Source organism: Anser anser (assembly GCF_964211835.1).
Source record: "Anser anser genome assembly, chromosome: 20".
Classification (NCBI taxonomy): domain Eukaryota; kingdom Metazoa; phylum Chordata; class Aves; order Anseriformes; family Anatidae; genus Anser; species Anser anser.
The window spans coordinates 11,010,688-11,038,078 of record NC_139741.1 but is presented as its reverse complement, the minus strand read 5'-3'; the positions used below and the strand labels follow the sequence as shown (position 1 = coordinate 11,038,078).

Here is a 27,391-nt window from a genome sequence, read left to right as displayed (position 1 = left end):
TCTCTCGCCTCCCCAGAGCCAGATGGATGTCAACAGGCTACTGCGACGAGACGGAGCCTCTCCGTTCTTCAGCGTGGCCCTGGGCCAAGCAGACGCCTGAGTGCGCCACTCTGCAGAGCTGCCCTGCGGCGCCATCCAGCACGCGCCCTCGCCACGCTCGGGAGCACCTCACCGGGTGCTGAAGGCTCAGCCCCCAGGGCGTTGGCATGCTTTGAAGCCTGGGTCCATCTCCGATTTGCAGTTTCACTGACCAGGCCCCAACCATGATTCCCCTCCCTCCCCATCTTTCCTTCCTCCATGTTGGTAGTCTCCTTGTTCATTAAAAAAAACTGCTAATTATCTCAGCAGCTTGGAACTGGGTTGCAGCATGGAATTAAAACCAGCTTTTCATTTTGGCATCCACAACCTTGTGTAATTAATAAGAAAAGAGAAAGCCAGAACATACAGGTCAGCCCTGAGTGTGAGGAGGAGATCGATTGGACACAGCCAGCACCAGCCGTGATGCTCTGAAGCTGGCCTTGGTGAGGGTGGGTTGCATTTTGGGGCCAAACCAGGAAAAAAGAGGAGGAGATGAGGTTCTTTCTTTCCTGGTTGTTCCTCTTTGGTTTTTCTCATTTGAGCTTAAAGTCTGGACACAGCTGAGCTCAGTGCAAACACTGGTTCTTTGCCACTCAATCTTCTGCACCTCTTTTCTGGGGAAGGAATGGGAAAGCAATCTGTCTAGGCATGACCACATGTTTTCACTGTGTGCCATGCTGAGAAGATCAGGATGCTCTAAGAGAGTGGACTGTTGGAGACGGATGCTTTGATGGAGATCTGGAAGACCCCTGAAGGAACCCAATGGCTAGGAAGTTGAAGGTGGGATCAGCACCACTTGTGCTCCCGCCGGTGGCAGATCCTCTTCTGGCCACCTTGGCACAAGCAAGCGGTCACCACGTCCGAACAGGAACACTCCCGATGGCCATGCCATGCTGGGGTGACGCAGCCCTTCCCTGTGGCCACCCAGTGTGGGAGGGCAGAGCCTTTGGGCACCAACACTGGCATCCAGGAGAGGTGGCAGCACTAGGACAGAGGGGACAAGACCCTCCTCCCGCCTTGCCAGAGCTGCCAGGAGCTTGTAGAAAGCAAACTTTCCTCCCTCCGTCTCACCACGCTGCCAATAGCATCTCTGCTCGCGAGCGGCCGTGCCTGCTCTCCAAAACATTGATTTACAATTTGTTGCTGCTGTCACCGAGGAACTCCCGCCGCTGCTTACTACGGGCTTGCTGGATTGCCAGGATGGTCCCGAGGGGAGCCGAATTGCTGCTGGAGCTGACAGGCCGGAGCAGGAGAGCATCGCTCCTGGGGAGCAACAACACCAAATTGGGGTTCTAGCCCTTTAAATCCGATCCGGTACTGAAAAAAAAAAAAAAAAAAAAAAAAAGAGCGAGCAGGCAAGCAGGAGAGCGCTTTCAGACTCTTTTAATTAACGCTTGTACTATATTCTGTCTTCCCAAGTAGCGGTAGGCACTCTCACTTCTTCCGGACGACCTCGGGGCTCGGCAGCACCACGGCATGGCTGGGGGCAGCCGCTCACCTGGGACCGGCAGCAGCAGGTACGCGCTGGGGACTGGGGCTGCTGGCACGGCTTCTCCCCCTCTCTCGCTCCCCCTATTCTCCCTCTCTTTCCATTTTTCTGGAGAGAAGTCCAACGGCTTTGCTGGCCGGCCGCCCGGCGTGGGCAGGGTCGCGCGGTGCCCTCCTGCAGCGCACCTGGGGACACGGGGCTCTGCCTCCTCCCCTCCGCTCCCCTCGCTCCCTTTGAAATAACTGCGTGCATGCCCTAGACGCTTTTATTCCTTCCTCTTTAAATCAAAGAGCTGCCACTCGCTGGAAGATAAGTTGGGTTACCTATCGCACAAATCACCGGAGAAGTTGCTCCCTGCCACTCTCCTCCAGTTGCCCCCGTGGCCACCGGCTCCTCTCCCCGCTGCCTTCCCTTGCACCAGGTGAAGAGAGTTTTGCCACGTCCTTCCATGCGCACTGCACTATCAATGCAGAGCATTTCTAAGGAAGCTGGATCCCGGGGTTTAGGAGCAATGGTGTTGTATTCGTTGTGGAGTTTCTGCTCAGCGGCATAACCCACGGCAGCTTTCTCTGGGCTTATAAATTGCCCTTCGGTGGGAACATTGTGCACGGAGAACATTTAACTGCTAACTAACACATTTGCCAATTGATTTTTCTCTCCCCCTCTGCACCTAACTGAGTGATCTCTTCATTTATACTTCTACACACCAGAGTTATTTCGTCAAATTATGTGTTGCAGCTCCTTCCTCAATGTCTCTGCAAGTGTCTCTGTGCATGTTTGGGATCCCCTGAGCTTAATGAGAGGTGGCTTTTCTCCTTGCAAATGGGTCCCAGGTGAGCAAGGGTCCCAAGGAGCCCTCTCCCCCGCAAGGGGAGCAGAGGCTCTGCCAGGAAAACATTTGTCCTGGTGCCTAGCTGAGGTTAATAACACTTTTGACAAATAGCAGACCTCCTCGAGGCTTGAAATAGGGTTGAAAAAGCAGCCACTTAATCTCCTGGAGAACTGCTAGATTGTGGCCACCACTCCCCGTAAATCAGGGGACAAGCTGTTTATGTATGGCATGTTGAGATGTTAGCACAGCAAAAAAAAAAAAAAAAACTTTCATTAATCCACTGGCAAAAACTCCAGCTAGCTGTCATTTTGGAGGGCAGTGGGCTTGTTGAGGAGATATTGTGAAGTCGGAATATCTTAAAGCACCTGGGGATTTTGGGGCTGTCCAGCAGGGACAGAGAACTGGGCTTCTTGTCTGCAACAATAACTGCTGTAAGTGAAAGAGGGATGGGACAGGGAAACTTCCAAGTGAGCAAGGGAAACAGAGCAGTATGTCAGCATGTGAGCAGCTGAGCAAGTGCACCTGGAGGTATCAGGTGTTTTGTGGGCAGCAATATGTTTCAACTTGAGCAGTCGAAGAAATAAACTCAAGAGGAGGAGATGCTGCCGGCAAGCAAAAACAAAGATTCTGGGGCAGAGAGAAATCTGCAGTATAGGCTCCCTGGTTAATTCATAGGGGTGCAGGACTGTAAATAAATGCTGTGTGCCCCAGGGTTATGCATTTATTGGTTTTCCTGGTCTGTGTTCATTTTGTCAGTGGCTCTCATATTGTTGTTGCAATGTGTGCTGGTGGTGGTTTGTTTGTGACTTTGGGTGACATGATGAGGGAGTACGGCCCTTGCGACCGAGACACAGGATAATAGCTGCCTTGTTTCCAGCTTGCAGCAGGAGAGCGAGTGACCTGGCAAGGAAACCTGAAAGTGCCTTTAGTTCCGTGGCTACAAAACCTGGTTTGGGGATCTGAGCAGGGCTGCAGGTGAACTTGGACAAGAAACGGGTTTCAAAATCCACTAGCTGTCGTTGATGGCTGTGGGTCGGCAAAGGAGATGCAACAGCAGAGGGGATCCCTTGGGTCAGAGACCCCCCCGCAAGGGGCAGCAGGCAGTGATGGGGAGATGCTCCCCACCATGTGGCATCACATGCACCCCCAAGGAGAAGTGCCCCGGTAAGCCCTGTGCCACCGGCAGGGCAAGCAGTGGTGGTGGGATGAAAAAGCCACCCACAAATACAAGCAGGCAGAGATGAATAGAGCAAAACGTACATCTTGGTTCAGCAAAGTGACTCAAGCCTCGCAAGCATGCAGAGGGTGGGGAGTAATTATTTATAGTGCCATCAGCAGAAATAATAGAATGAAATGAAGGACTGAAAAGTTTTGCTGACTATCAGGGAACACATCCTGGCATGGGCTGACGTTTCCCAGGCCCAGACCTTTGCATCTCCAGCGCTACCGAGCTTGCAGCCTGGAGCCCGGTGCTGGTGGTGGCCAGTGCCAGCAAAGCCTTGCCAGGGTGGGACCCCACCAAAGACAGATGGGGAGCATGGAGGAGCTGAGCTGAACTTGTGTGGAGGATGGGATTTAAAAGCGAGATACGGCTTCCACCCAGGGTCACCTCTGACATCTCAGCTGGGATTTTTCTCCTTGTTGATATTTGGACAAGAGCACAGTGAGTGGTGCTTTGTGGCAGGGGAGGTCTGGGTTTGGGTTCCCATTCTAATTCCATGAACGCTGCAATTAAAACACAGGGAAAGAAAGCCATTTTCGAGATCAGCAGTTAGCGTAATCCAGTGCATTGTCCTCTGTAATTAAACTCTGTGTTTTGCGTTTCAATAATGCTCTTGAACCATCATGACAAAAGGAATTAGAGGGATTGGCAGACAGACCCAGGCAGAGAATTGCTCACCTAGCATCACTCAAATTAAAGGTGACCTCCATAAGATTTTCTTTTCCAAATTGAGAAAATTGAGTTTGGGCTCTTCTTTGTGGCTTTGTTGCGATGAATAGGCCTCTTTTTCCCTTTTCTTTCTTTTCTTTGGTTACAAATGATGAGTAGCATCAAGCTTGTCTCCCCCTCTTTGGGTAGATGTTCTGGAGGGCTGCTGTGGGTGGAAACTTGAACCCCATCAGGCAGCCAGCCCCCAGCATATTTGGTACTTGGTCTCCAACATCCTGCAAAAATTAACCAGGCAATAAGTTTTCTGTAAGCTCGTTCCTCCATCCATGCTTCCCCCAGGCTACCTGATAACACAAGAGACCAGTCTGCAAGTGGGCACAAAGATCAGAGCTTCACAGAAGTCCCAAAGGGCAATTTTCTCTGTCTTGTCCTGCTTGTCAATCTCCAACTATCCAAGATTTTCCTTCTACACACAAGACCTGAATTTCTGAAGAAAGAGAGGGAAAGTAATTCTTTCTTTTTTATCGTAGGTAATAACCTCTCCCACTCCGTCTAGTCCGTACACTGGAAAAAGCAGAAACACAAAAGGCACAGCTCTCATTTTTTGCTTTTTCTTTGCCAGCCACCTTTAAACAAAAGAAAAATAGCAGGGTATCTAGAGCAGGAAGGGACCAAAATGGATCTGACTGAGATAAAACCTAAATTTGCTCTTTCTAGCTGCTAGACTCTAATACATTCTTCTATTCAGAACAAGGGACATATGTCAACCCTATTCTACATCTCTGGCAGGATATTACAGTTTGAATTAGTATGATAAATTAAAAATAGTCGTAAAATTCTACAGAGGTCTTAAATCGTAAAAATGTATTGCATGAATGAAATTGCACAGTTATTAAGCGACGTGTTTGAGATATAAACATTAGCGTGGCACCGCAGTCTGGAAGGAAGAGAGCAGTCAGGGCCAGGGATGCAGGGTAATCCAGATGTGGGGTTATCTTCGCTGATCATCTGTCTGGTTTAGCTGGATTCAGGTGGCCTTTGAGGGTAGGCTAATCCACCATCTGCTGCCGTATTTTCTTCTTTGATTTTTATCCTTTTTTTTTTTTTCTTGAGGATTCTGATACGGTTTTCCCCTTTGAACATAAGCTACTTTTACTATATTAGCTAAAACCTACATTTTAATGGAAAGAGGTAAGAGACTGCACAGACAATGTAAAACGTGTTTTCCATGACCACCCAGAGACTGCCAAAAATCAATCGTCTACTAGAGGCTGATTTTTAAATAAAGTTAAGCCAATTGTATCAGAAGCCCTGGGGGTCCTTGAAAGCAGATTTTCAAGAGAGTCACGTATAGATGATGCCCAGTTTGATATAGGTTTCACCCTTCAAATCCTTTTGTGCTTGGACCTGGTTTGCTCAGGAACTGAATTACTCTGAATCTGGCTCTTACCAAAGCATTGACTCCAGACTGAGAACTGCCGAAGTGTTTGGGAGCCTGACTCACTGTTTCAAAGTGGATTAATTGATTCTTAAGAGTTTCACATGCTTTACTGGAAGTTGGCAGGATGTCCCTAGGTAGTTTTGCAGAAGTTTCTCTTGGAGGGCTGTATTGCAAGAGTAAGGACAGGAATGGTCTGGCACATACAGAGCTGTAAATGAAAAAAAATGTATTTTAAATGTATTTTTCTTTTTGCTCCATCATAAATACACTTTGGCGAAACAATCTATGAAGCTGGGAGAGTTTTAACTTGAGAAGAGTAAAGGTCTTCCAGGGTTTAAGAAGGAGAAAGCTCCTGTGCTGCAACACAGGTGTTCTTGGGGAGGAGACACAAGCCTGACTGCCCCAGGGTTGCTCACTGTTCCTATGATGCCCACCACCACTGACACCAGGGAATGACTCCAGAGTTGCAGCCATGTCCGGGAAGAGAAATCCTGAGTGTGTTGGCTGGGGCGGGATCGGCTGCTGGGGTGGATCCTGGGAAGGGCAGAAATTCTGCCATGGCCAAGGGGCTGATGGTGAAGATGAAGTTGTTATGAGTTACAACAAGTGAGTTAAAACCCCTAAATGGATTATAAGACGTGCATTGTGGCATTGCCAAGAAGCCCCTGTTAGCACCCCTTGGTAATACACATCGGTCCATGCAGTGGCAATGTGCAGAACGTTGCACAGCTGTGGGACATGCTCCTCCTGCGGCACGGCACCCTGGGACATGGCGGGGCACCCTGGTATCAGGAACAGCCAGGAGTCTGCTGCTCCCATCCCACGGAGACCAGTCCTAAGGCCGTCTGCTTTCTGAGTCTCTGATGACCGTACAGAGTGGGAAGAAGATTGAGATGTTACAGAGAAGCCTCACCCTTGACAAGCAAGTCGAAAGAGTAGATTGATTCTTTTCTCCATCAGATTGGACCACAGACTGAAAGTGCTATTTTGTCCTGTGACCTGCTGATTGAGGAAACACAATCATGTGGTGCTGTCATCAGGAAGTCTGATAAATATTTTATTCCCTCCTGAAATGTCATTTATGAGAGATGCTGGCTTTCTCTGGGGTACAAGAAGAAGATGGATCTATGGAAAATACTGTCACTGCTCTTTATGACCTAGCTGAACTGTGTAACTTCAACAAGGGGTTTCATGAAGTGATATGGACTTAAATTATTTTTGGCACAAAGGACAAGAAGGGCTCTACCTCAGGTCTCATTTAATGCCTGAGAAAACAATTACAGGTCTAGACAGGCTGAGAGCAACCAGAAGCTTCAAGGAAGCAAGGAAGAGGCCCTGCTAATCCCCTGGTAACACTGACCCTACTTCTGCCCCATGCCAGCTCCTAGAAACCCATCAGATGATGTTCTGGGCCTGAGATGGAGCTCCCAAACTGTGTGAAGGTGATGCAGGGTCAGCTGCAACTTGGCAAAAAACACTGCTGTAGACAAGCCTTGGCAATCATATAATGAGTGTCCTGATGAGAAAGTCCCAGGCAGAATGGCACAGCTGCAATGTGTCCGTGCCTATCCATGACCAAGATGGCACAGAAGTGCCTGGGACCCTGCAGGCAGATGTGGGTCTGCAGACCTTGATTCCCACGTGTGTCAGCCTGCTGTCGTGTTGGCATAGGCCCATAGTCTTCTCCAAGCACTGGTAATTTTCTGGCCTTTCCTGTCTGACAGAGCGAATGCTTGGACTTCTGAAGTCACTTTTGATTTCTTCTTATTGGTGGTTTGGCTTTTTAGGAGAGGGAAGCAAACAGTATTGAGACCCACGAGCACTGATGTCAGAAGGTACAGCTACAGATGGGATGGTGAAGGGAAGGATTGCTCTGGGCTTTTCCAGAAATACTTGATTTTGAAACAAAATCAAACTACTTATCAGAGAACAAAGCTTTGCAGTGGGCTTTTTGTAAAGCATAACATTATGTCTCAACCTTTGTAATATGCACTGTCCCCAATACGTATCCCATTCATGTGGTCTCATGTGTTGCTAGAGAAAGAAACCTGAAGAAAATAAGATTTGTTTGTAAAAATAATTGCAGGATCATGTAAGTAGAAGATGTGAAGAAAGTATAAAGCTAGAAGCAAGGGTGGAAAACAAAGTGCTGTGATGTAAACCACAGCCAGCACGCTTTGCATTTGTGCTTGTACAACACAGGAGGCTCCTGGTCTATGGACCTGGAGAAACCAGAGTCCATGTGGAGGCTTCTCTCTTACCTTCCCTACCACTGCCTGCAGCCCCTACCAGCACAGGAAGTCACCATGTGCAACAGCTGTAGGACAGCTGGTGGGATGAGGGCATTCTCCAGGTCCTCAATGCCCTCTATTTCTGGGGCCTGCCAGGGGCACCTGCCTGTACTGGAACATGGACCAGTGAGAACAACGCTACCAAAATATGTGACAAGGCAGAATACCCATTGCTGTGCAGTGTTTTTGAAGACAAGCCTACGGAAGTCCCTGAAAAACAAACAAACAAACAAAAAAAAAAAAAAAAGAACCAACAAACTTATTTTTTGTGATAATGTGCTCAAGTCAGATTCATCATAGAGGATATTAAAGAACAGATTAGCTGAGTTTCATAGTGTGAATTACGAAATGAACCTGCTCTGTGCAAAGCATAGGGTCACATTTGATGACTCACTAGGCTTTTTCTTGACTATTAGTTGAATGCTTTATGTCCAAAATGTGATCCACATGAAATTGGTGCAGTCTGATGGAGAACGTCTTCTAGCTCTCAGTGTCCAGCAGCTACAGGAAGAAATATTCCCTTCTATGTCAGCAGAAAAAAGCCACATAGTCTCAGGGCAATGTTACGGGAACTCCATGCCTTGACATAGCTGCTATACATAGCAAGAACAAATTCCCATTTCACCTAATATCCTGGAGGAGGGCAGGTGCAGCATATACCTTCTCTTACAAATTTCCACCTTCTGTTGGATACTCATGGACACTTCCTGAGCTGGAGGCTATGTCTGTTGCATTTTCAGTGAATTATTTAATTCCTCCTTGAGCCTATTTCTGCTTTTGACCACCATGAAGTCTTCCAGCAAAAATTCTACAACGTAATTGTACATTCTTTGCAAAAATACTTCCTTTCACTTCTTTAAAACCTGCTCTTGGTAATTTCATTGGATACCTCCTAGGTCTGGTGCTGTGAGAAGCAGTATGTATTTGTTCTTTATTGACCTTCCCCATGATGTTGAGGATCTGATAAAATTCTGATTTGATAAGTGTCTCCTACATCCTTTTCAACCACTTCTTTGCCAGATTGAAGGGTCCTAATGTGTTAGTCTATTTTTGTACGGAAGCTGTTCTCTGGCTTTGTTCAACGTCAGTTCCTTCCTCTGACCCTTTCTTGCTCCGTTATATTTTTCTGGGATGCACTGAGCAGAAATGTATACATCACGAAAGCACACAATGGATTCAGACAGCATCATAGTTTCAATTTTGTTCTCTATTTCTTTCCCAGCAACCACTCGCATTATATTTAATCATGGTTATGTGAACTTTGAGTTGATGTTTTCAAGGAACTAGCCGTATTCCTCCCAGTAACTCATTCCTGAATGGTAATCACTAGTTCAGGGCTTACCATATTGTACGGAGACTACAGGCTATTTTTCTCCATGTGCATTTTTTGCACTGTTTGGCACTGAAATTCAGCTCTTATTTTATTTGTCAGACATTGGGTTTTGTGATTTATTTATTTATTTATTTTTAAACTGCTGCAACCAGTTCTGGTTTGATTATCCTGGTTAATTTTGTACCACTAATAAATTTTGTCATCTCACTCGTCACACACTTACAGCCCCCAGATCATTTCTTAATAAATGAGTAGATCTATTGGACAGGCCTCTCTGGGACTGCCATAGGACGCTTCTTTCATTATGAAAACAGATTATTTATCTCTGTTTCTTGCCTTCATTTTCCACCTCCTTCATAATGAAAAACAATGCAAACAATTCATTTAACCTTTCTGCTATGACCTGTCTCTCTTGAGTATGCTTTTTATGCAGTGATCATCTATCAGCCACACCACCTCTCTGGCAAACATCCTTCCCCTAATGTTTCTGAAGAGGTTTTATTGTTACCTTTTATGTCTCTAGCAAGTTGTTGCTCAAAACCCTTTTTGGCCTGCCATATCGTTCTTTTCCATGCAATTTGTCACGTTCAGGAATCTATTTCCTCTCTTGAACATGACTTGGGCTTTTCAAGAAATGCCTTTTAACTCCTACTCCACTGTGTAGCTGCACAAACTTTTTTTAACTCTGCTTTGTTTGTCAGTGTATGTTTATTCCAGGCTTGCAATATGGAGTTTTAAAACTGTTATTTTACACTTCTAACTGCTCCTTGCAATTTCTTCTCAAGCAGCTTCTTCATTTTTGATGTACTTGTCATTTTTAAGGTCATGTGAGCAACACTTACATCTTGAAGTAGGTCCTGGGCATTTCAGAATCAGTCTGAGAGCTGCTTTACTGTGTCTGGACTTGGTGATTTTAGCTCTGCCAGTCAGTTATTTATGATAGTTAAATATTATTTTAGATGTCATGCCTCAAGTGAGATATAGAGGTAGGCTACGCAGCATGTCTTCGCATTGCAGAGCTCCACCAGTCAGCATCATTCCAGCAAAATCTGAGTGACAGCTGCATCCACATCCCCACCCGAATGGGGATCCCCATTCTTTGACTTCTGACCATTGCAAAAATATTGAAGGCAACAGCTCTGAACAGTGCTCTACGCTTCTCCTGACTTTGTATGGTACTGATAAATCAGCAACAAAAGTAGCTGGTTTCCCCTTCCCAAAACCAGCTGGCAGCAATTCCAGCTACCAGTTGGAGATTGCCTATAGTGCCCCCTTAGCCACCAGTCTGCAGAAGATGGAGCTATGAGGCAGAACTTGGAGTTCAGCCCTTTGCACCATTTGTGTATACCACTTTGACCCAACTCTATTATTTTCCTTTGTTTCTAAGCCACATCTCCAGAAAGCAATAAAACTATTCAGTGGTAAAATGCACCATATTGAATGAAGTTATATTATTAACATCAACTTTTCTACGGACAATTAAAAAACCCTTTCATTTTGAAAACACTGCTACACTGCTGCGGCAGTGGTCATATTAGAGGCAGCAGGACTATTCAAGCAGGCCTAAATTAAGTAATAATTGAAATGTTTGAAAGAAAATGAGTATGGTTGTCAGGGTCAGACTTAAATATGTTTTGCTAACATCTTGCAGAAAAAAATGATAAAAATTACAGTGCTGTGTGAGAGATGACTGGGTTCTATTTCAAAGTAAATAAGTAGAGCAGGGAATAGAGAGGGAGAACACACACGAGCACAGTGAATAATATGTATAACCAAATGAAAGATTTTGCACAGTGGTACAGTGCGAGGTACAACTTCAGAATATAAAACCAGAAAATATCTAGTTCACAAAAAAAAAAAAAAAACACCCACAAGGATGTTTAACAGAACATTCAACTACAATATACAACCCATGCATTTTAGAATATATTTTTAACATAAGTAATTTGGCGAAATGAAGCACCTTTTGATAAATAACATCTTAAAGTGCTGCTGCACAATAACGTAAATGTTGAAAAAGTTGTTTTGCAGAACTTACCTAGAGTAGCTAGCAAAGTCCTGATGCAGAAAAACATAACTTCAATAAAGTAGCTTGAATCAATGGCACACGAACACATGTTGAGGTTAAGCAAATGTACTGGTGTTTCTGTAAATCCTCACACTTGCTTTCTTGAGCCAGGGCAAAGCTTTGTGCATGGATCTAGAATACCAGGACAGTCCTTTCTGCTTTGCTGCTGATTTCAGCAGGAATCTCAATTGCTCCATACTGTAACATTCACCGGTTTACTCTTACTACAGCATAGAACAACCTCCAGAGGAGCGTTAGTCAAGGTGCTAGGAAAAGGGTTTTGGTTTTCAACATGTGAGGCATAGTTCTACCATGTTTCTGAATGCTGGGCTCAAACTTTACTGCTATTAGAGCTCTGAGGACACTAATTACCATAAGCAGCCTCACCTGGATTCCACCCATGGTCTCGCAGCCCATTTAAGCTCAGCCCCAGGCCTTCAGGCCCTGTATGAGGTGTGCTGGAGACATGTCTGTGGCTGGCTGGTTTCTGCCTACTGGAAGGCTCTCAGACCTGTTGTAGGTAACTATTCTTCAACCCTGTCTCCTAGATGGCTCCCAGGCCCACCCTGCAGCTCTGTTTCCAGGCTTCTGACTGAGCCCCAGGGGTGGACCTTGGTCCTAGTTTCTCACCTTATCTGGTGTTTTTCCTTGATCCTGTTACTAATGCTCATCTCCGCTCATCATGTTCAGGTCCTGTGGCTGGTGAGCCACAACCCCTGGCTTCTGGTTCTTTTCTCCCATCACGTAGCTGATCCACCTCTGCCACTCCCTGACAAATCCATTCTTGACCAAATGTTTCATCACTGAAACTCTCCTGCTAAGTTGGTTCATGTATAAATAGTAGTGGTGTGCATTGGGGTTGAGTGCGGTTGTGTGGCTATAACTGAAGCTATGAGTATTGGGAGTAATATGTGAAAATGTGGTTGGAGAAGCATCATTAGCTAGATGGATGAGCATATTTGTGTGCTAAAGTAACTACTGAGTACCATCCAGTTAAGCCTGGACATCTCCTATATGCCAAGGTCTTGATTTGTGTAGCCTGTTGATAGTGACTGAAGCTCTGAGTTTGAACTAGCTATTTGCTGTTCTATGTTTATTTCATTGGACCTCCAGTGTTGCCATCCTAATAAATACCTACTAAAGCTCTGCTTAGATCCAGTCCTGCCAGATTTTGACCTAAACCCTCTTTCGTCTTCCTTGCTGCTGCCTGCACTCGGGGTTGGGTCTCTGAGGATGGGAGCCACCTGCCCTGTGCAGGGTGATGAACTGGTGGTTCCACACTCGCGGCAGCATCTCTGGCAAATTAGCCTCAGCACACAGCAATTGTGTTACAGAAGTTGAGTGAAAGGAAGCAGTAATAATTTCCAAGCTCTGCCAACAAAATCCCCTTCAATTTTGTTGTTGTCTTCTTGCCTTTTTTCCCCCCTCTCCATACCTTGGCAAGACTCTTTCCTGTTTTTCTTTCATTACATGGCAAATGCACAATATGAACAGGAGGTCATGTACTCCAAATCCTCATTTTATATTTTTTCTGACGTTGCCAGTTGCTTTTTCTAAAGACTATGAATAATGTGCAAACTCCTTGTTGGGTAACAGTTATAATTAGATGCTTTCTAAATTTCCAAGAGCTTTGAAGTTCTTAGCACACTCCTTTCCTAATATCCTGTGGCTCCATATTTATGCTAATAAACTGAGTTGCATCCAATTGACCCTAGAACTGCTGCCCTGAAGCAGGTTTGGAGCTTAGTATATAAAGGCAGAAAGGCATAGTTGGAATGTAAGATCCAATGTGAGTATCCCACAATGTCTGGATTTATAGGGAAATAATATTTCTGAAAAGTCTTGCCAGGCTGATCTCCCTGGGCAAGATTTTGCACCCAGTGTATTTCAAGATGCATTGCTGTGGAAACCACTGCCAAATGATGATGTCAGGCAAGAAAGGCTCTCCCCTCCCCGCAGATGCTTCTGCAGTGTAGTTGTCTTGTGGCTATTGCCATTTCCATGCAGCAAGTAATTTCTTCCAGGGAACTCCACAGGGAGATTTCATTGTGCAAATGTTCTCCCAGGAGAGCTTTCAGTATCAGCCCAGGTACAGAGGAAGAAATAAGAAGTTTCTGTTTCAGATCTGTGTGGAGAGATAAACATGGGTAGGTGGACAGGAAAAATATGATGTGCTGCCCATGAAAGTACAAGTGAGTGAACTTTTAAATGGATGGGGGTGAAAGAAGTATAGGGAAGGAAAAAAAATCTCAGCTACATTAAGACAAAGCTGACAGCTATTTTCCTCTGCCAAAATGGTACCTTCTGGTTTTAGTTTGAAAATGTAGTTTTGGATCAGCTGACAGTTCTTGAACTTGGTGAATTCAGACTGAGGGAAATGGTTCACTTTTCAGTAGATTATTTCAGTTTGCATGGGAATTTCTCCAGCGGGTGGAGTGAGGAGCTGAGTAACCCACAGCTCTGGGGTGGGAGCAAACAAGCCAGCTAGGCCTGCTGGAGACAGCAGAATCAGCTGCAAACCCAAGCAGGGCCCAGCTCCAGGCTGCAGTACGGGTCCTGTCCATGACCCCCTTCTCCTGCCCCTGGGCAGGCTGGATGGCTTGTGGTTCTTGACCATGTGAAGGCCGTGATGTGCAGTCCCTTGGGTCAGGGATCTGCGCCAGCTCTGCTGATCCAATAGTGAGTCAGAAGGTGGGCTGTGCTGCCTAAAGGCATCTCTCTGTTCGTTTTGAGAGAAGGTCTTGAGCCAAGGACTCTTGTTTCCTGCTGGAGTTGCCTTGAAGCTTGTCATGTCTTTGGGTGGATTTTCCTTAGGTTTTCCTGCTGCTGCTTTGCACTGTGTAAATATTTGAATATTGATTGCACGTGAAGAATAACAGTCTGCCTGCTTTTTCCTGGTAGGACAAGATGTATGGGCTCTACTCTGTCCTGTTTAGTATTTAAACATTTCTCATCATGTGAGCTAGGAAAAGACTAGCTCCTGGTTTCTGATAGTTTAGGCCTTGCACTTTACTGTTCTGCAAGTGGCCAACTGAGCTCTTAGGCATGGGTCACCTGCATCCCATGGGAGCGGCTGAACTGGACAGGGCTTGGAGCTGAACAGAATGCGGCAACCACCTCCTCCCTGCAGTGAGCAGTGGTGTCTGGTGAACTTAGCTGTTCTTGTCAAATGTTCTTGGCCTTTATCAAGTGCCAGAAAATGAAGTGTTTTTGCATTAGTCACAATCTTTTGTCAGGTTTGCTTTTTCTTCATTGGCTTAGAGCCGCACATGAATTTGGAACTGGAGCAAGCTGAACTTTAGGTTCTGCAACTGAAAAATCATTTGCATGACCCTATGTTGTCATTGATGCTTGGATGGACTGAAGATGGCAAAAGCTGGGGGGGCTTTCCCTTTACCATTGCACAATAAGGCACATGAGCTACAGGTTGTGCATTTCAACAGCAGACTTGCAGCATTTGTTCCAGCCACGGATTTGCCTTTACTGAGGCTATTTCCCAGCCTGAAAGCTGCCTGAAAGTGCCTAGGAAGGGAGCACTTATTCCTGAGCAGAGAAGTATGCCCATGGATGGTGTACTTCCATCCCTGCCAGAAGCAGAACTCCAGGTTATGACCAGCCTTCTCACTGCTCTAGGTGCCAAGTGCACTTCTTCAACCTCTTATCCAAGTTAGAGAGAGGGTGGCATAGGCATTAAGAAAAATCCTTACATCAAAATCCCTGGAAGCCCTGGTAGTCACCTTGGATGCTATTGAACACCTGATGAATAAATGTGCTCTATGTATGCAAGGGGCAGTGAAATATCTCCCTCCCCTCCCATAGGCACTCTTCCAGTCCACTCTCGTAGAGAGTGAGGCCCTTTCCTATGCCTGCTGCCATGAAATGTACCTTCACTGGAGAGAAAAATGAGATGTGAAGAAAATCTGGAGATCCAGATGTCTCAGCAGTCCAAACTCTGTCCTTGATGGCTTGTAATGAGGAGCCTTGGAGTGAGTGAAAGCCCTGACCCCCAGCCAGCCATTGTACCTGCTCTCACCTATTTCTCCAAGAGGTGAAGTCTGGAGCAGCTGCTGATTTTCATTTTCAGTCTTAGGTTTGGAGCTATTAATAAGCCTGGAAAATAACCACATGTTCTCTGAATTATGTAACAGATGTTAAATTCCCCAAGATGAAGAGGTGTCAGCCTGATGGAAGAAGTGATGTGAGGGCCTTTCTTTTTCCTTTGAGTTGGATTTCTTCTCTTATTAGTGAAATTGGCTACCTGACGGTGGAGGTAAAACAGAAAGTTAGTGTCACTCCACCAGTTCAGACCCAACGCCACTGTCCCCCTTCCCCCTTCACTTTGCACCCATATTTATGCATTTCTTGCATTTCTCCAGCATCAGATTGTGAAGATGGTGCCATCCGAAATGAAGTCCCATTGAAAGAATGTGTTATGATGAAGAGCTGTTGAGTGAGTCACTGTGATCGTGTTGGCAAAGCGGGCTGTGAGGCAGGCCAGACCCTTACGTTTGGCATGAGAGAGTGAAAAGCAAAAGAGGAAAGTAAACTTAGGGCCAGGAGCGCTGCAGCACTTGGCCAGCCAGCTGGGCTGGGTTGCAAATGCTTTCCTACTTAACCATTTCGGTGACACAGCCCCACCAAAGTGGGGACATTTCCATGCTGTGTTCACAGCCACATGAGAGTACTGGGAGACAGGCTTAAGACGCATGGAGAGGAGGTGACCTGTGCAAGGGATAAAAAAGGGTTTCACTTCTTTACTTTAAAAAAAAAAAAAAAAAACTTTTTTTTTAAGCTTCTCCTCTTCCTGGTTGTTTTTGACCCTACAAAACTGTAAAAATTTAGGAGGAATTTAACCTGGTAGGGACCCTTAATATCTCTAGTCCAACCCCTGCCCAGAGATGTGCAGGGCCTTCTCCTGCCTGAGGATGAAGATCCCATTACCTCTCAGAGTCCTGCCCCAAAGCTGCACTACCCGCTGAGTGATTTCATTATTTTTGGTGTGACTTCACTCGCTTCCACTTGTTCCTGTTGCTCCTTGCTCTTTCCCTTCACACACGACATACTCCAGTTGGATCATACTGACTTGCCACGGGGCTTGCTCCCGCGAGCTGTTCTCTTCAGTCCTGGAGGACCCAGCACAGGCTCTGGCTGGTGGTACCGAGGCGAGGGGAGACCCCTTTCCTTGTCACAGGGGATGGCTGCGAAATGCTAAGGGAAACTTCCACAGCCTGGAGGTTTGTGCCCACCTCTGTTTGTACACACAGTCCATCTCATGAGTATATCTTTTTCTTTTGTGTTTTTTTTTATTTAGAAACTTGCTTAATTAACACTCAATTCAAACCAGTAAAAATTTTAAAGCAGCTTAAAATAGTTTTCTTCTTTTAGATGACATTTTTTCCTATTTCTTGCCACATTTATGGCTAGCATTAGTTACTCATTTCTAACCTAAAATGAGCAGGAAAGGGTGAAGTTAGTTTCACTGTGGTATGCTTTCTGCATGCAAGAGAAAGGGGGGTTGGCAGAAGACTGCCATTGCCAGGGCTACCACTTGTGTCCCCACTCTCCTAGGCTGAGCACTCGCAGCTCTGCATGGGGAAAGGTCCTCAGCAGCCCCCGCTGCCATTTAACCAGACCTGAACGGCTCTTTTCCTAGGATCCCTCTTCTGTGCTTCTTGGTGCCTTCTATAAAGATGGAGGGAAGCTGTCACCAGCTCCGTGTAACACAGCTGAGCAGTCCCTTGGGTTAGACATTTATAAATGTGGATTGAAGACATTGGCCCCAAGGGTACCACATTTTCTGTGGGTGTAGATATACAGCGAGACTAATAAATCAGCCTCTGTGCTAATAGAGATGCCTGCGCTCTTGACTGTGACCCCGCTGGCTGCTCTCTCCGAGGGGTGGCTTTGCTCAGACGTTTATTTCTGTGATCTGCTGTAGCGTTTCCTGTCATCCACCCACTGTCATGACAACTACAAGTGTTCATTGCAACACACCGTGCCCTTTCCTCCTGGGGATGCTTCTGGGGAAACAGAGCTCAAGCCAGAACAGGCTCGCAGGGGAAAATCCTGCTGGAGGTGTGAGCCACGTCCTCTTACCACCGATGTTAGCATGATCAGAAGTGTGTGTAGAGAGTAGCCCTCCTGAATCCCTCCCTCGTTTTTCATGTCCTCTACCAGGGAGCGGAAGAAATTGCTGAAAGTGAGTTCCTGCTAGGTGTGAAATTCAGCAGGCTGTGAATGCTGTGGGGATTTCTCAAACATCAAGGTCTAATCTGGACAGCCTGGCACAAGCCTAGCTCCCCCAAGGGAAGAACTGGCCAGCTTTGATTGTTGGCCACTCTAAGGGGGTAAGAAGGAAGACAGAGACCAGGGGACCCAATTTTGAATGGCTTCACTATTTCCCCAGGGTTCCCCTTAGCTTGTCCTTCAGGAGCAGTTGACAGCTTTGCACTCTGTATTATTCACTGCTTGTTACCGATTAATGGGCTTTAATGTCATTACTTATTTCATTATCAAGTCAACCTGGAAGACCAGCCATTATCTAGAAAAAAAAAAAACAAAACACCAAAAACACTATTTCTTTCTGACATTAAGTGGTTGGCTAGCAGGGTAAAGTGCAAGGTTCATGTTTAAGAACAAGACACTATTAGCAGGAGAACCTGCAATGAAAGCTGTCTGTAAAGCTGCGTTATCCAGACATAGAGTGGAGTCCAGCTATCACAGGAGGTGTTGCAAAAACACGGTGATAAATGAGGTAGTCCAAAAAATATAAGGACCGAAATGAGAGCCCAAGTGGAATCTCAGGGTCGGTGATAACAGTGCTAGTAGTGGTAATAATAATCATACATCTTGGAGGTCTGGTCTGGGGTCAGACCTCAAGTGTGCAAGGTGTAATGCAATTGCAGACAAAATGGTGAATAATTTCTTGCTTCAAAGCACTTAAAAACCAAATACAAGGAGAGTGAGGCCAGCGAAAGATGGGCAGGGGAGAACAGAGGTAAGGGCAGCTGGCATGAGGAGGGGACATTGCAGTGTGCCAGCACTTTGGGCTGTTAGGGATGGGGGTTTGGGAAGGATAAAGGTGCATGTGCGGATCACTTTGGGGCACTGCCCCAAGTGGAAGGTCCAGTACAGGAGAAGAAATAAAGTGCTTCAGAAGTGTAACAGGCCTGGTAGCAGCTGACGTTTCGGGGTGACTGACAGTATGGGTTGATGTCCCATCAGGGAACTGGAGATGGCAGCCCACTAAGCTGCAAGCATGGAGGGTCCTGGCAGTGGGGACCCCCATTTATACCGGCTGCAGAAGAGAAGGGGCATCAACTGTGAGGTATGCCCACGGTGGTGGGGAATGGGCTTCACGGATGTCACAGAGCCCAGCCTGCGAGGATGGACAGTGGAGGCTTGGCGGCACAATGCGGGAGGTGTTGGTCTTAGAGGGCTGCACATCACAGCGGGGGGGAGATGCTTGTGGAAGGGGATGCCCTGCCTGAGGGCTTGGAGACTGGGTGCGCCCAGTGCAGGTGGGCACGCTGCAGAGATACCAGCATGGTTCTCAGCTCCTGCTCTTGCAGGGGTGTTCGTGCCCACCTCCCCGCAATGCGGGAGCACTGGTCTTGCCCAGCTTGCTCTTAGGAGCATTTGGGTGGACTGGCAGCAGTGCATGGTTATGCCCAGAGATGCATGTGGATGCTGCAGGTCTGCTCACAACTACTGGGCTGCAGCTGGAGTCAGCCCTGGATTTTTCATTTGATCCATCCTAACTCTGCATTGCAAAACATATGAGCAAATTGCTGCTGCCCCCCAGAAGGAGCAGGGCTGTGTCCCAAAGCATACTATTCCCATGGTGTTTAACATTCTCTGCAAAACCAGCTTTTATTTAGAACTGAACATCTGTTCCAGATGTGGTTATTCACTGCCTGTGTCACTGCGCTCCTGCCATTGTTGTCCTGCTCCACAGTGAAAGGCTGGCATGAATTATTGAAAGATTGAATTTAAATAAATGATAAACTGGTACAGTGCATGCAGTAAGTTTCTGTCAACTCCTTACAGAGTCACACTGCTGGCTTTGCTCTCCCCATGATGAGCTCGTGCACCTCCGCGAACCTGCCGCCGCATCTGCCTGATGGGGCTGATCGAAGAGCGTGGAGAGGGGCAGCCCAAGCATGAAGGTGGCCGAGGGGACGAGTCGCCCAGGGAGACGGAGGAGCTGCAGCAGAGGAGCAGGCAACCAGAGTTTCCCTCCTGGCAAGTGGCTTTCTCATCTCAAACCGTTCCTTGCAACAGGGGTGGGAGGACGGGGCAGGAGGGATGCTGCTCCCGAGGGTGGGCAGCAGGAACAGCACTGGGGACCGGCAGTGGGTGCACATGTTGGGAATCTGATGGTGTAAATGATCCTTGGCCAAAATCTTAGAGTAAATCCTCATCCAGCATCTTTGTGGGACTGTGCCAAAAGGAAATGTGTCCAGAGCACCTATGTGTGCATGATGTGTGGGTGAGGGATGCTCTGGGATCAAGCCCGTGGAGGATCTGTACCAGCCAAGCCCTCCATTTTTGTTGGCTCTCAGCTGGGAAATCCAAATGGATTTTTGGAAGCCTGGTAATCTTGGAAATTGATTTCCTTCTGCCCCCCCACCCCCCCACCTCCCTTCTTCACCATTTTGAAAAATGGCTTGACTCACAGTTGCAGGAGGCTGTGGGGATTCACAGCAGACCATCTGTTTCAGCTGTTAGCAGTCATTAATTTTTTTCATATTTTTTGCTGCTTTTGAGATACTTGGGGGAAAAAATATGTTCTTGATGGCATTGGAGGACTTCAAAGTCACTTTTTTTTTTTTCCTCAGAGAAACAATATACAGTGGATGCAGTTGTTATGAAAGAATTACATTTTTATTGGGTTTTCTAAATGGGGATTTCTGTCTCCTGCGGACAAGCAGGAGAACATGGTGTCCTGTTTATCTCCTTTCCACCATACATTCACCTAATACCTGCCTTGTTTCTGTACTGCAATACATCCACTAAGGAGGTGTTTTTTGTTGTTTGTTTGTTTGTTTTTTTCCCTCTTCTGGTTACACTCTAATACAGAAAGGTTTTCTTTTACAAAATATACCAAGATATATTTTTAAGCCACTGCATTTCTGCATTCTGCATTGCTGATTAAATCAGCCTTATTGTCTCCAGTTATTCTACCCAGAAACTGGAAAATTACTTAACTCCTTGACAGGTGTTCACAGCTGATGGCTCAGATTTGTGGATCGAATACCAGGGCATATGGCATGACAAATAATAGAACAAACTAATCCTATTGACATTGTCCACCCTGCAGCCTATGCACATTTATCCTTGGGCCTTGCTCTTACTGAGCAAGAGCCCATTCCCTGAGCTAGCTTCTCTTGGAGATGTTTCTCCCAAGACACAGACTGATGAGTTTGGGTCATCGGGGTTTGAGCAAAGTGAGTTTGTGCTGCTTTGTAAGGACCTGCGAAATGGCAAAGGCTGATCTTGCACATGCACTGTGTGGACATCTGCAATGGGGAGATGGTGGCAGCTCCTCCAGAGGATGCTGAGTGCTGGCTTCATCCGGACATGAAGCTGGAGCCTGATAACGAGTAGAGCAGAGAGCTCTGTGCTGGGCACACAGTTAGGCTGGTTTGGGCTGCGCATCCCTAACAGGAAGAGCTGGGTGGGTGACATCGGGCTACAGCCACAAAAATGTCTGGGACAGAAGGCACGGCAATGGCCTGGATATAAACCTACTCTGAAGTCTTAGATGGTCGGAGACTGCGGAACAGAACCTGGGTATTTCAGACCTCTCTGTGACGCTGGGGAGAGGTGACAGCCAAAGCGCTGTGGAATATTTCCAGCCCTCCATTAGGGCTGCAGCTTTCAGCAATATTACAAACGTGTCCTGGAAAAGGTTCCTTTGCGCTGGCCAGAGAGCCGCCGCTGTTTCTGGGCTCAGGAGCTCATCCTGCTCTCAGCAGCTGGCATGGGGTGAGTGCAGCGTGCGGTGGCTGCAGAGCCAGCTGGCACCTGGGGACACCGCAGGGGGACGGTGGCTGGTCCTGTCCCATGTCCTGCTGCCTGCGCTAGGGTGGCATGTGCTGGTAAAATCCAAGCATCTCCATAGTGCAAGACTGAGTCTGTGGGATGTGTCCATTGAGCTCAGCATTGGGTCTACAGGATGCATTTTGGAGTATGGTCTGGACACATGCAAACGGTCTGCATGTGGAGGAGCAGGATGTGTCCCTGCCTGCACAGGCACGTCCCTCGCTCTCATTCTGAGCAAGGTGCCTGCCCTGGGAAACCTGAGGGCAGTGAGCGCACTGCAGCGCTGGCTGGAGGTAGAGGAATGTGCATCTGGAGGCTTGGGGATGTTTGGTGCTGGTGTGGTTTTGTTTGGAGGCCTTTTCCTTGCTGATTGACTTAATTAAAATTAAAAAAAAAAATAAAAAAGGCAGACAGGATTCAGCTTTTTTTTTTTTTAAATGAAGTGCCTCACTTTTAGGGCTGCAGAACTAATTTTCATTTTGAAATTTCTTCTAATTTAATTTTAAAGTTCCTCAAAAAAAAAAATCCAAACTGCAGTGTGAAAAGAGGTGTTGGCTTTTGTAAACAAACCAAAGCAAACTCGAATATATTAACTGACTAGAACATCATTTTCTGTTTTGAAAGGTCAATTTTCTGGAGGAAAAAAAAAATTAAAGCAAAGATAGATATATAGTTTTAATTTAATTTTATTTTTTTCCCCGTGGCATCTGAACTACTGTTCATGCTTTTGCCCTAGCATGGAAAAATCTGGGGTAGTGCTGCGCTGGGGCATGCTCTTCCCCTTTAACTTACAGAGGCTTTCTGGTGCATGGCAGGAGATTTTCAGATTTGATGACAAGGGAGGAAGATAACTAGTGCTCCCAGAGCCCACATGTGTTCTTCAAGCCCCTATACGTGTCTGCATTTGCTTGTGGCCATCCTCCTTCCTCCATCAGGTCAGACCTTGGTGTGCCCAAAAATCACTGTCCAGCTTCCGAGTCAGATGCAAAAGAGAGAAGAGGAAGAAAATATATTTCCATCAGGAAATGTGCCTATTAACACCCCAGATACAAAAATCTCAATGGAGCTTTTCCCCTCCAAACCAGCTAAAATGTCTCTCACTGATGGGAAGTCTAAAAATAAGTGAGTTCTCCACAAACAGTTTAAAGATGTTGAAAATGAAAAGCAACAAAGGATGTAGAACGTATGAGTCACTAAATTACAGGGCTATCTTTCTAAGAGCAAAACAAAACAACAAAAAAAAAAAGCCCTCCCCACTGAAATTCATTGTGAGTTTTCTGGGTTTGGTTTGGGGCTGTTTGCCTCGCAGTGCTGGCGCAGACAGTCATCTTATTTTTGTGGGCTAGCAAAGGGCTCGAAGCCTTCCCCATTTTCATTACACAGTGTGCCAGAGCTCTGTGTAAATAAGGAGCGTAAAACCAGCCTGCTCAGTGGCGTGAACAGGAGGTGCTTTTCTCTCGCACATGGGCATTGCTGCTGATCCGGGAGCCGTGCCCCTTGCAGGAGCTCGCTGGATGTCAGGCTTGCAGGGAAGAGCTTGCGCGTGCACCAGCACGTTCTTCTGGCCTCGGCGTAGCTGCCACTGTTTGGACTCTCGGTTGGGAGCAAGCAGATTTTTGTGGGTGTAATCGCATTTGTCTGTAGCTTCAGTTTGTTGAGATAATGTAATATAAGGAGTTCTCTTTTTTTTTTGTCTTTTTGAAGGTGTCATTTTGTGATGAGCTCCACTAGGTTGGACTCTGTTGCAAAACTGAAGTTTTTTTTTAGTATTTGCAGATGAGCTTGAATCAAAATCTTGGTGTCTGAGACAGCAGGAGAGTGATGGACTTTTGCCAAACCTATGCCTACATCTGATGTTTGCAGCCAGCCCCAATCTCTCTAATAGGCTGAAACGAAGCCTTGGATTCAAGCAGATGGTGGGGCTGGAGATGTGACTCTGCCAGCGCTGCTGCAGCCCAGACCTGCTGTCAGTTCATGCAATACCGTCTCTGGTGCTTGAAGAGGCTTTAGGCTGCCCTTTCTACCCATCACGATCAGTGCCCAGCACAGCGGGGCAGCAAGATGCTGCTTCCCTGAGGCCCTGCAGCGTTCAGCAGGCTTGTCTCCAGCACAAAGATCCCATTGATCAGTACGAGTGAGCCTAAATAACCCATCGATCAACACAGGCGAGCCCAAATAACCCATCGATCAATGCATCAGTTGTGTGTATCAGCAGGTGCGTGGAGGCTGTGCACAGTGGTCGTAAATCCTGGAGCAGAGCTCGCTCGGCAATGATTTAGTCTAGATATTTAGTTCTGAAATGTGCTAATTAAACTTCAGAATAAACCACCCAGTGCAAAAGCACGATGAATAAGAAGTAAAAATAAAAGTTTCTCCTGGAATAATTAACCATCATTAAAACATGAAAATCCAGGCTAGTGAGCAATTGTATGCCTTCCACAAAGCGTTTAATCAGAAATAATGTGATGAAATTAAGCAATACAAAAAAATTAGGCTAAAAGTTGAGAAACTAATCCCACTTGTGAGAGCCATTAGACCACGCAGTGCTCTTGAAACCTCTCCAGGGAGCAGCTGAACGTGCATTTCTTGGGACATCCACAGTTGGAGTGGACCGAACTCCCCCCAGTACTGTTGGCAATAATTACGGGCCTCCTCACTTCAGTGGCCATCACAGACCTTCTGTAGTTTCTATTTCAGTGGGTCGGTCCTGACTGAGCACAACTACTTAATTTCAATAGAGGACTTTCTCTAAGGGACCTCTAAGTTTGACCCTTACAGACTTTACATCTAGGTAATGTATGGGATATTTTTAAGACACCTGCCTCTACTCAAATCATTCACTGGCTTGCCCTGCCTCCTCTTGGACGCCACGTTTATTGCTGCCATATTTATTGCCAGCTCACCGTTCAGCCACTGCTTTCCTTCATCTAAAAAGACATCGAAACTGAAATTAAGACCTTGTGGTGCCTCATGGCTGTGGGTTTGCTGAGCATCCCCCTGCGAGCTGGGAGGTACCCAACTGTAATCGGTCTGACTGGTGTACAGCAGCTTGAAAGCAAATTACATCAAGCGATAATCCACTTGTTATTAGAGCGACGGCTCAGCGCTGACAGTGACAACCACCACCGGTCCCCAACAGGCAGCTGGGCAGGTCTCTGACAACAACCTGCCCTGCCTTGCATAATTTTTCAGCGCTTTGCTTTGTCACATTAGTATTATATTGTCTCTCACCGTATCATTTTCAGGAGTGCAATGCGGACATCGGGGTGCTGATTTCCAAGGTGGCTGTCGCCTTCTGGAGCGCGCTCCCTCCTCTTGCCGCCCCTGTTGGTACCAAGGACAGGTTCTTAAAAACGAGGGTCTGGTAGGATCTGCTCTGGGTCAGAGGGCCAGAGGCTGGTCTTATTTACACAGGCACGAGTTTGGAGTTATTCTGAATATGTTTAAGGATTAATGAGAGCGTGGTCCTTTAACAATTTTTAATAATAAATATATAACCCTAATGGATTTTCCAGCTACTGTATTGAGCTGTGAAGCTTGGAACCTTTTTGGCTAATGTCTTCCAGAGCTGAAGGAAAGGAAATTAGCTGAAGGCAGGGAATAACGTGCTGCAAGTGAGTGGGTTTTACCCCGCTTTACTCACGTATGCAGCCCGGATGAAGCTTGGGAAGTCACTTGTGAAAGTTGCTTTGTGGATCAGGGGAAAAAAAAAAAAAAAAGAAGTAAAAGGATGCAAAGAGGTTGATCCAGGTCTCACCCTGATGAAACATTCAGCTTCCCCTGACAGTGCTGAGAGCCAGCTTGCAGGAGCAGTGTCCTCGCTAGACACAAAAATGCTTAATCAGAATGGTAAAATTGCAGGATGTAGCCAGGCCTGAACACCCCCAATGGTTTGTCAGGGACTTGGACCATTGCTAAATTCCTGCACCTCCATCCAGGCCCTGGACAGGGCAAGCAGGCAGCAGGACACAGAAATCCTGTGGCTGGGCATTGCAGCTGAGCTGGCAAAGCAGTGGTTTGATAATCGATGGAGATGGGATTTCTAGTACATAGAGACCAGCTAAAAAAAAAATAATCCTCTGCCCCTGGTTCCTGGGCCGGTGACCATATCCCTTCTGATGGTAAAATCCCAGTGTGGGAAATGCGGTGGCCATAAGGCTGAAAGGAAGGAGGTGGGGAGTATTTTAAATCAGAAAAGTGCAGCACGTGCATGATGTGAATTAAATGTCTTTGAGCTGTAAAACTGACACTTACTGTGAAGGCCATGGTCTTCGTTCAGTGCTCGCCTAGTTGTGGGAGTGTTGCTGTAGGTGCCGGAGGGCCCTCCAGGCTGTGTCCTGCATCCAGCAAAGGCAGTTTTAGTTGACTCGTGTGTTTGGCTCCCATTGGAGACTCTTCTGCAGTCAACTGATTTCACCATCGGAACATCCCGCGGTGTATTTATCTTAAAATTGTCTTTAGCTGAATTTCACCCCACTTGAAGCATCCTGTCCTGGCTTTCCCTGGATTTGCTTTTTGGTGGATTTGTTCATACCAGGCAGAGATCCCCAGGCCATGTGCTTACGGTGTGCCCAGAAGGGGCTGCCTGCGTTGGTGACCCACAGCCCCTGCTCTGCTCCTCAGCACAAAAGGGGCAGGCAGGCTGGGGCACAGGGTGCGGGGAAGCACTGGGGCATGTGCAGATGTGGTTTCTTCTCCTCCATTGCTGCTTCATAGACTCACAGAATTGTTTGGGTTGGGAGGGACCTTAAAGACCACCCAGTTCCAAGCCCTTGCCATGGGCAGAGCCCCCTGCCCCCAGCCCAGGCTGCCCCCAGCCCCATCCAGCCTGGCTTTGGGTACTTCACAGAGAGGGCACCCACAGCTCCTCGGGGCAACCTGTTCCAGTGTCCCCCCCACATCCTATTCCTAAAAACAGACCAGGCAGCAGCACGCACCCACCGACCCTCGGAACCCGCTAGTGAAGGAGTCCGGCCCCACATCAGTGATTCCCCGGGGGCCCTTAACCCCGCTCACCCCGGGGAGCGAGGCGGGGGCTGGAGCCGGCCGCCGGCCGGCCCCTCCGCGGCCAGGGGGTGGGCAGCGAGGCGGGGGAGCGGCGAGGAAGGGGTTAGCGGGGGCCTGCCGCAAGGTGGGCCGCGGCGGAGGGTGGGCCCCGGGCGGGCGCAGCGCCGCCGCCCTGCCCGGGGGCTGCCGGCGGGGCTCGGCGGGGCCATGGGGCGCTGAGCCGCAGCGCGCTGCTCCGCTCTGCTCCCCGGGCGGCGTTATCCGCCGCCTTGAATACACAGGGTGCGGTGTGGATTTTTTTTTTTTTTTGGCCTTTTTTCCCCCCTTTTTCTTTTGCCATTTCCCCCCGTTTATTTGCCTTTTTTTTTTTTTACCCTTTTTACCTTTCCTTTTTTCCCCTTCTTTCCCTTTATTCCTTTTCCCTTTTTTTCTTCCCCCCTTTTTCCTTTTCCCCCTTTTCCCTTTCCTCCCTTTTCCCCCTTTCTCCTTTTTTTTTATCCTTTCCTCTCTTTCCTCTTTTTTTTTTTTTCCTTTTTCCCCCCTCTTTTTATTTCTCCGCCATCCTCACCGCCCAGCTCTCTCTCTGCCTCCTCCCGCACCCCCCCCCCCCATCCCTCCCCCCTCCCCCCCCTCCTTCGAATAACTCGGCCAGGAGCGATCTGGAGGGGGGAGAGGAGCAGAGCAAACCTGTAGCGGCGGAGCCGGCTGGTGGAGAGGTGAGTCGAGGAAGGGGGGAGGCTCCAGCGGGGGGGTGCTGAAGCGCCGGGTGCCCCCGCCAGGCTCCTCGCAGCCCCCGCTGGGCTCCTGCAGCCCCCCCGGCGCTTAACGGGAACCGACCTGTTGTTGGCCGAGCCGGGGATGCTGCCGGCGGCTCCCTCACCCCGCCGGCTCGCTCAGACGGGGCAGCCCCGCAG

At 47.5% G+C, this 27,391-nt stretch overlaps 1 protein-coding gene and 1 long non-coding RNA gene across 8 annotated transcripts in view; both read left to right on the top strand.

Annotated features, from left to right (window-relative positions):
• Nucleotides 1–1,403: 1,403 nt before the first annotated feature.
• CALN1 (calneuron 1) overlaps nucleotides 1,404–27,391 on the top strand; it is a 166,560-nt gene continuing 140,572 nt past the window's right edge. The window contains exons 1-3 of one of the 7 annotated variants that reach the window (XM_083805807.1): nucleotides 1,404–1,595; nucleotides 18,648–18,750; nucleotides 19,473–19,667. In XM_083805807.1, coding sequence (XP_083661933.1) covers nucleotides 19,546–19,667 — 122 coding nt within the window. In that variant the 5' untranslated portion in view covers nucleotides 1,404–1,595; nucleotides 18,648–18,750; nucleotides 19,473–19,545. Of the gene's footprint in view, nucleotides 1,596–11,812; nucleotides 11,944–18,647; nucleotides 18,751–19,472; nucleotides 19,668–26,410; nucleotides 27,194–27,391 lie in introns of those variants that run through there. The other 6 variants (XM_083805805.1, XM_083805806.1, XM_083805808.1 and 3 more) reach the window with 6 other exon arrangements.
• On the top strand, nucleotides 14,870–16,830 carry LOC310884289. The gene is made up of 3 exons (XR_014574123.1): nucleotides 14,870–15,471; nucleotides 15,572–15,705; nucleotides 15,800–16,830. It is a non-coding gene; the product is annotated as an uncharacterized lncRNA (long non-coding RNA).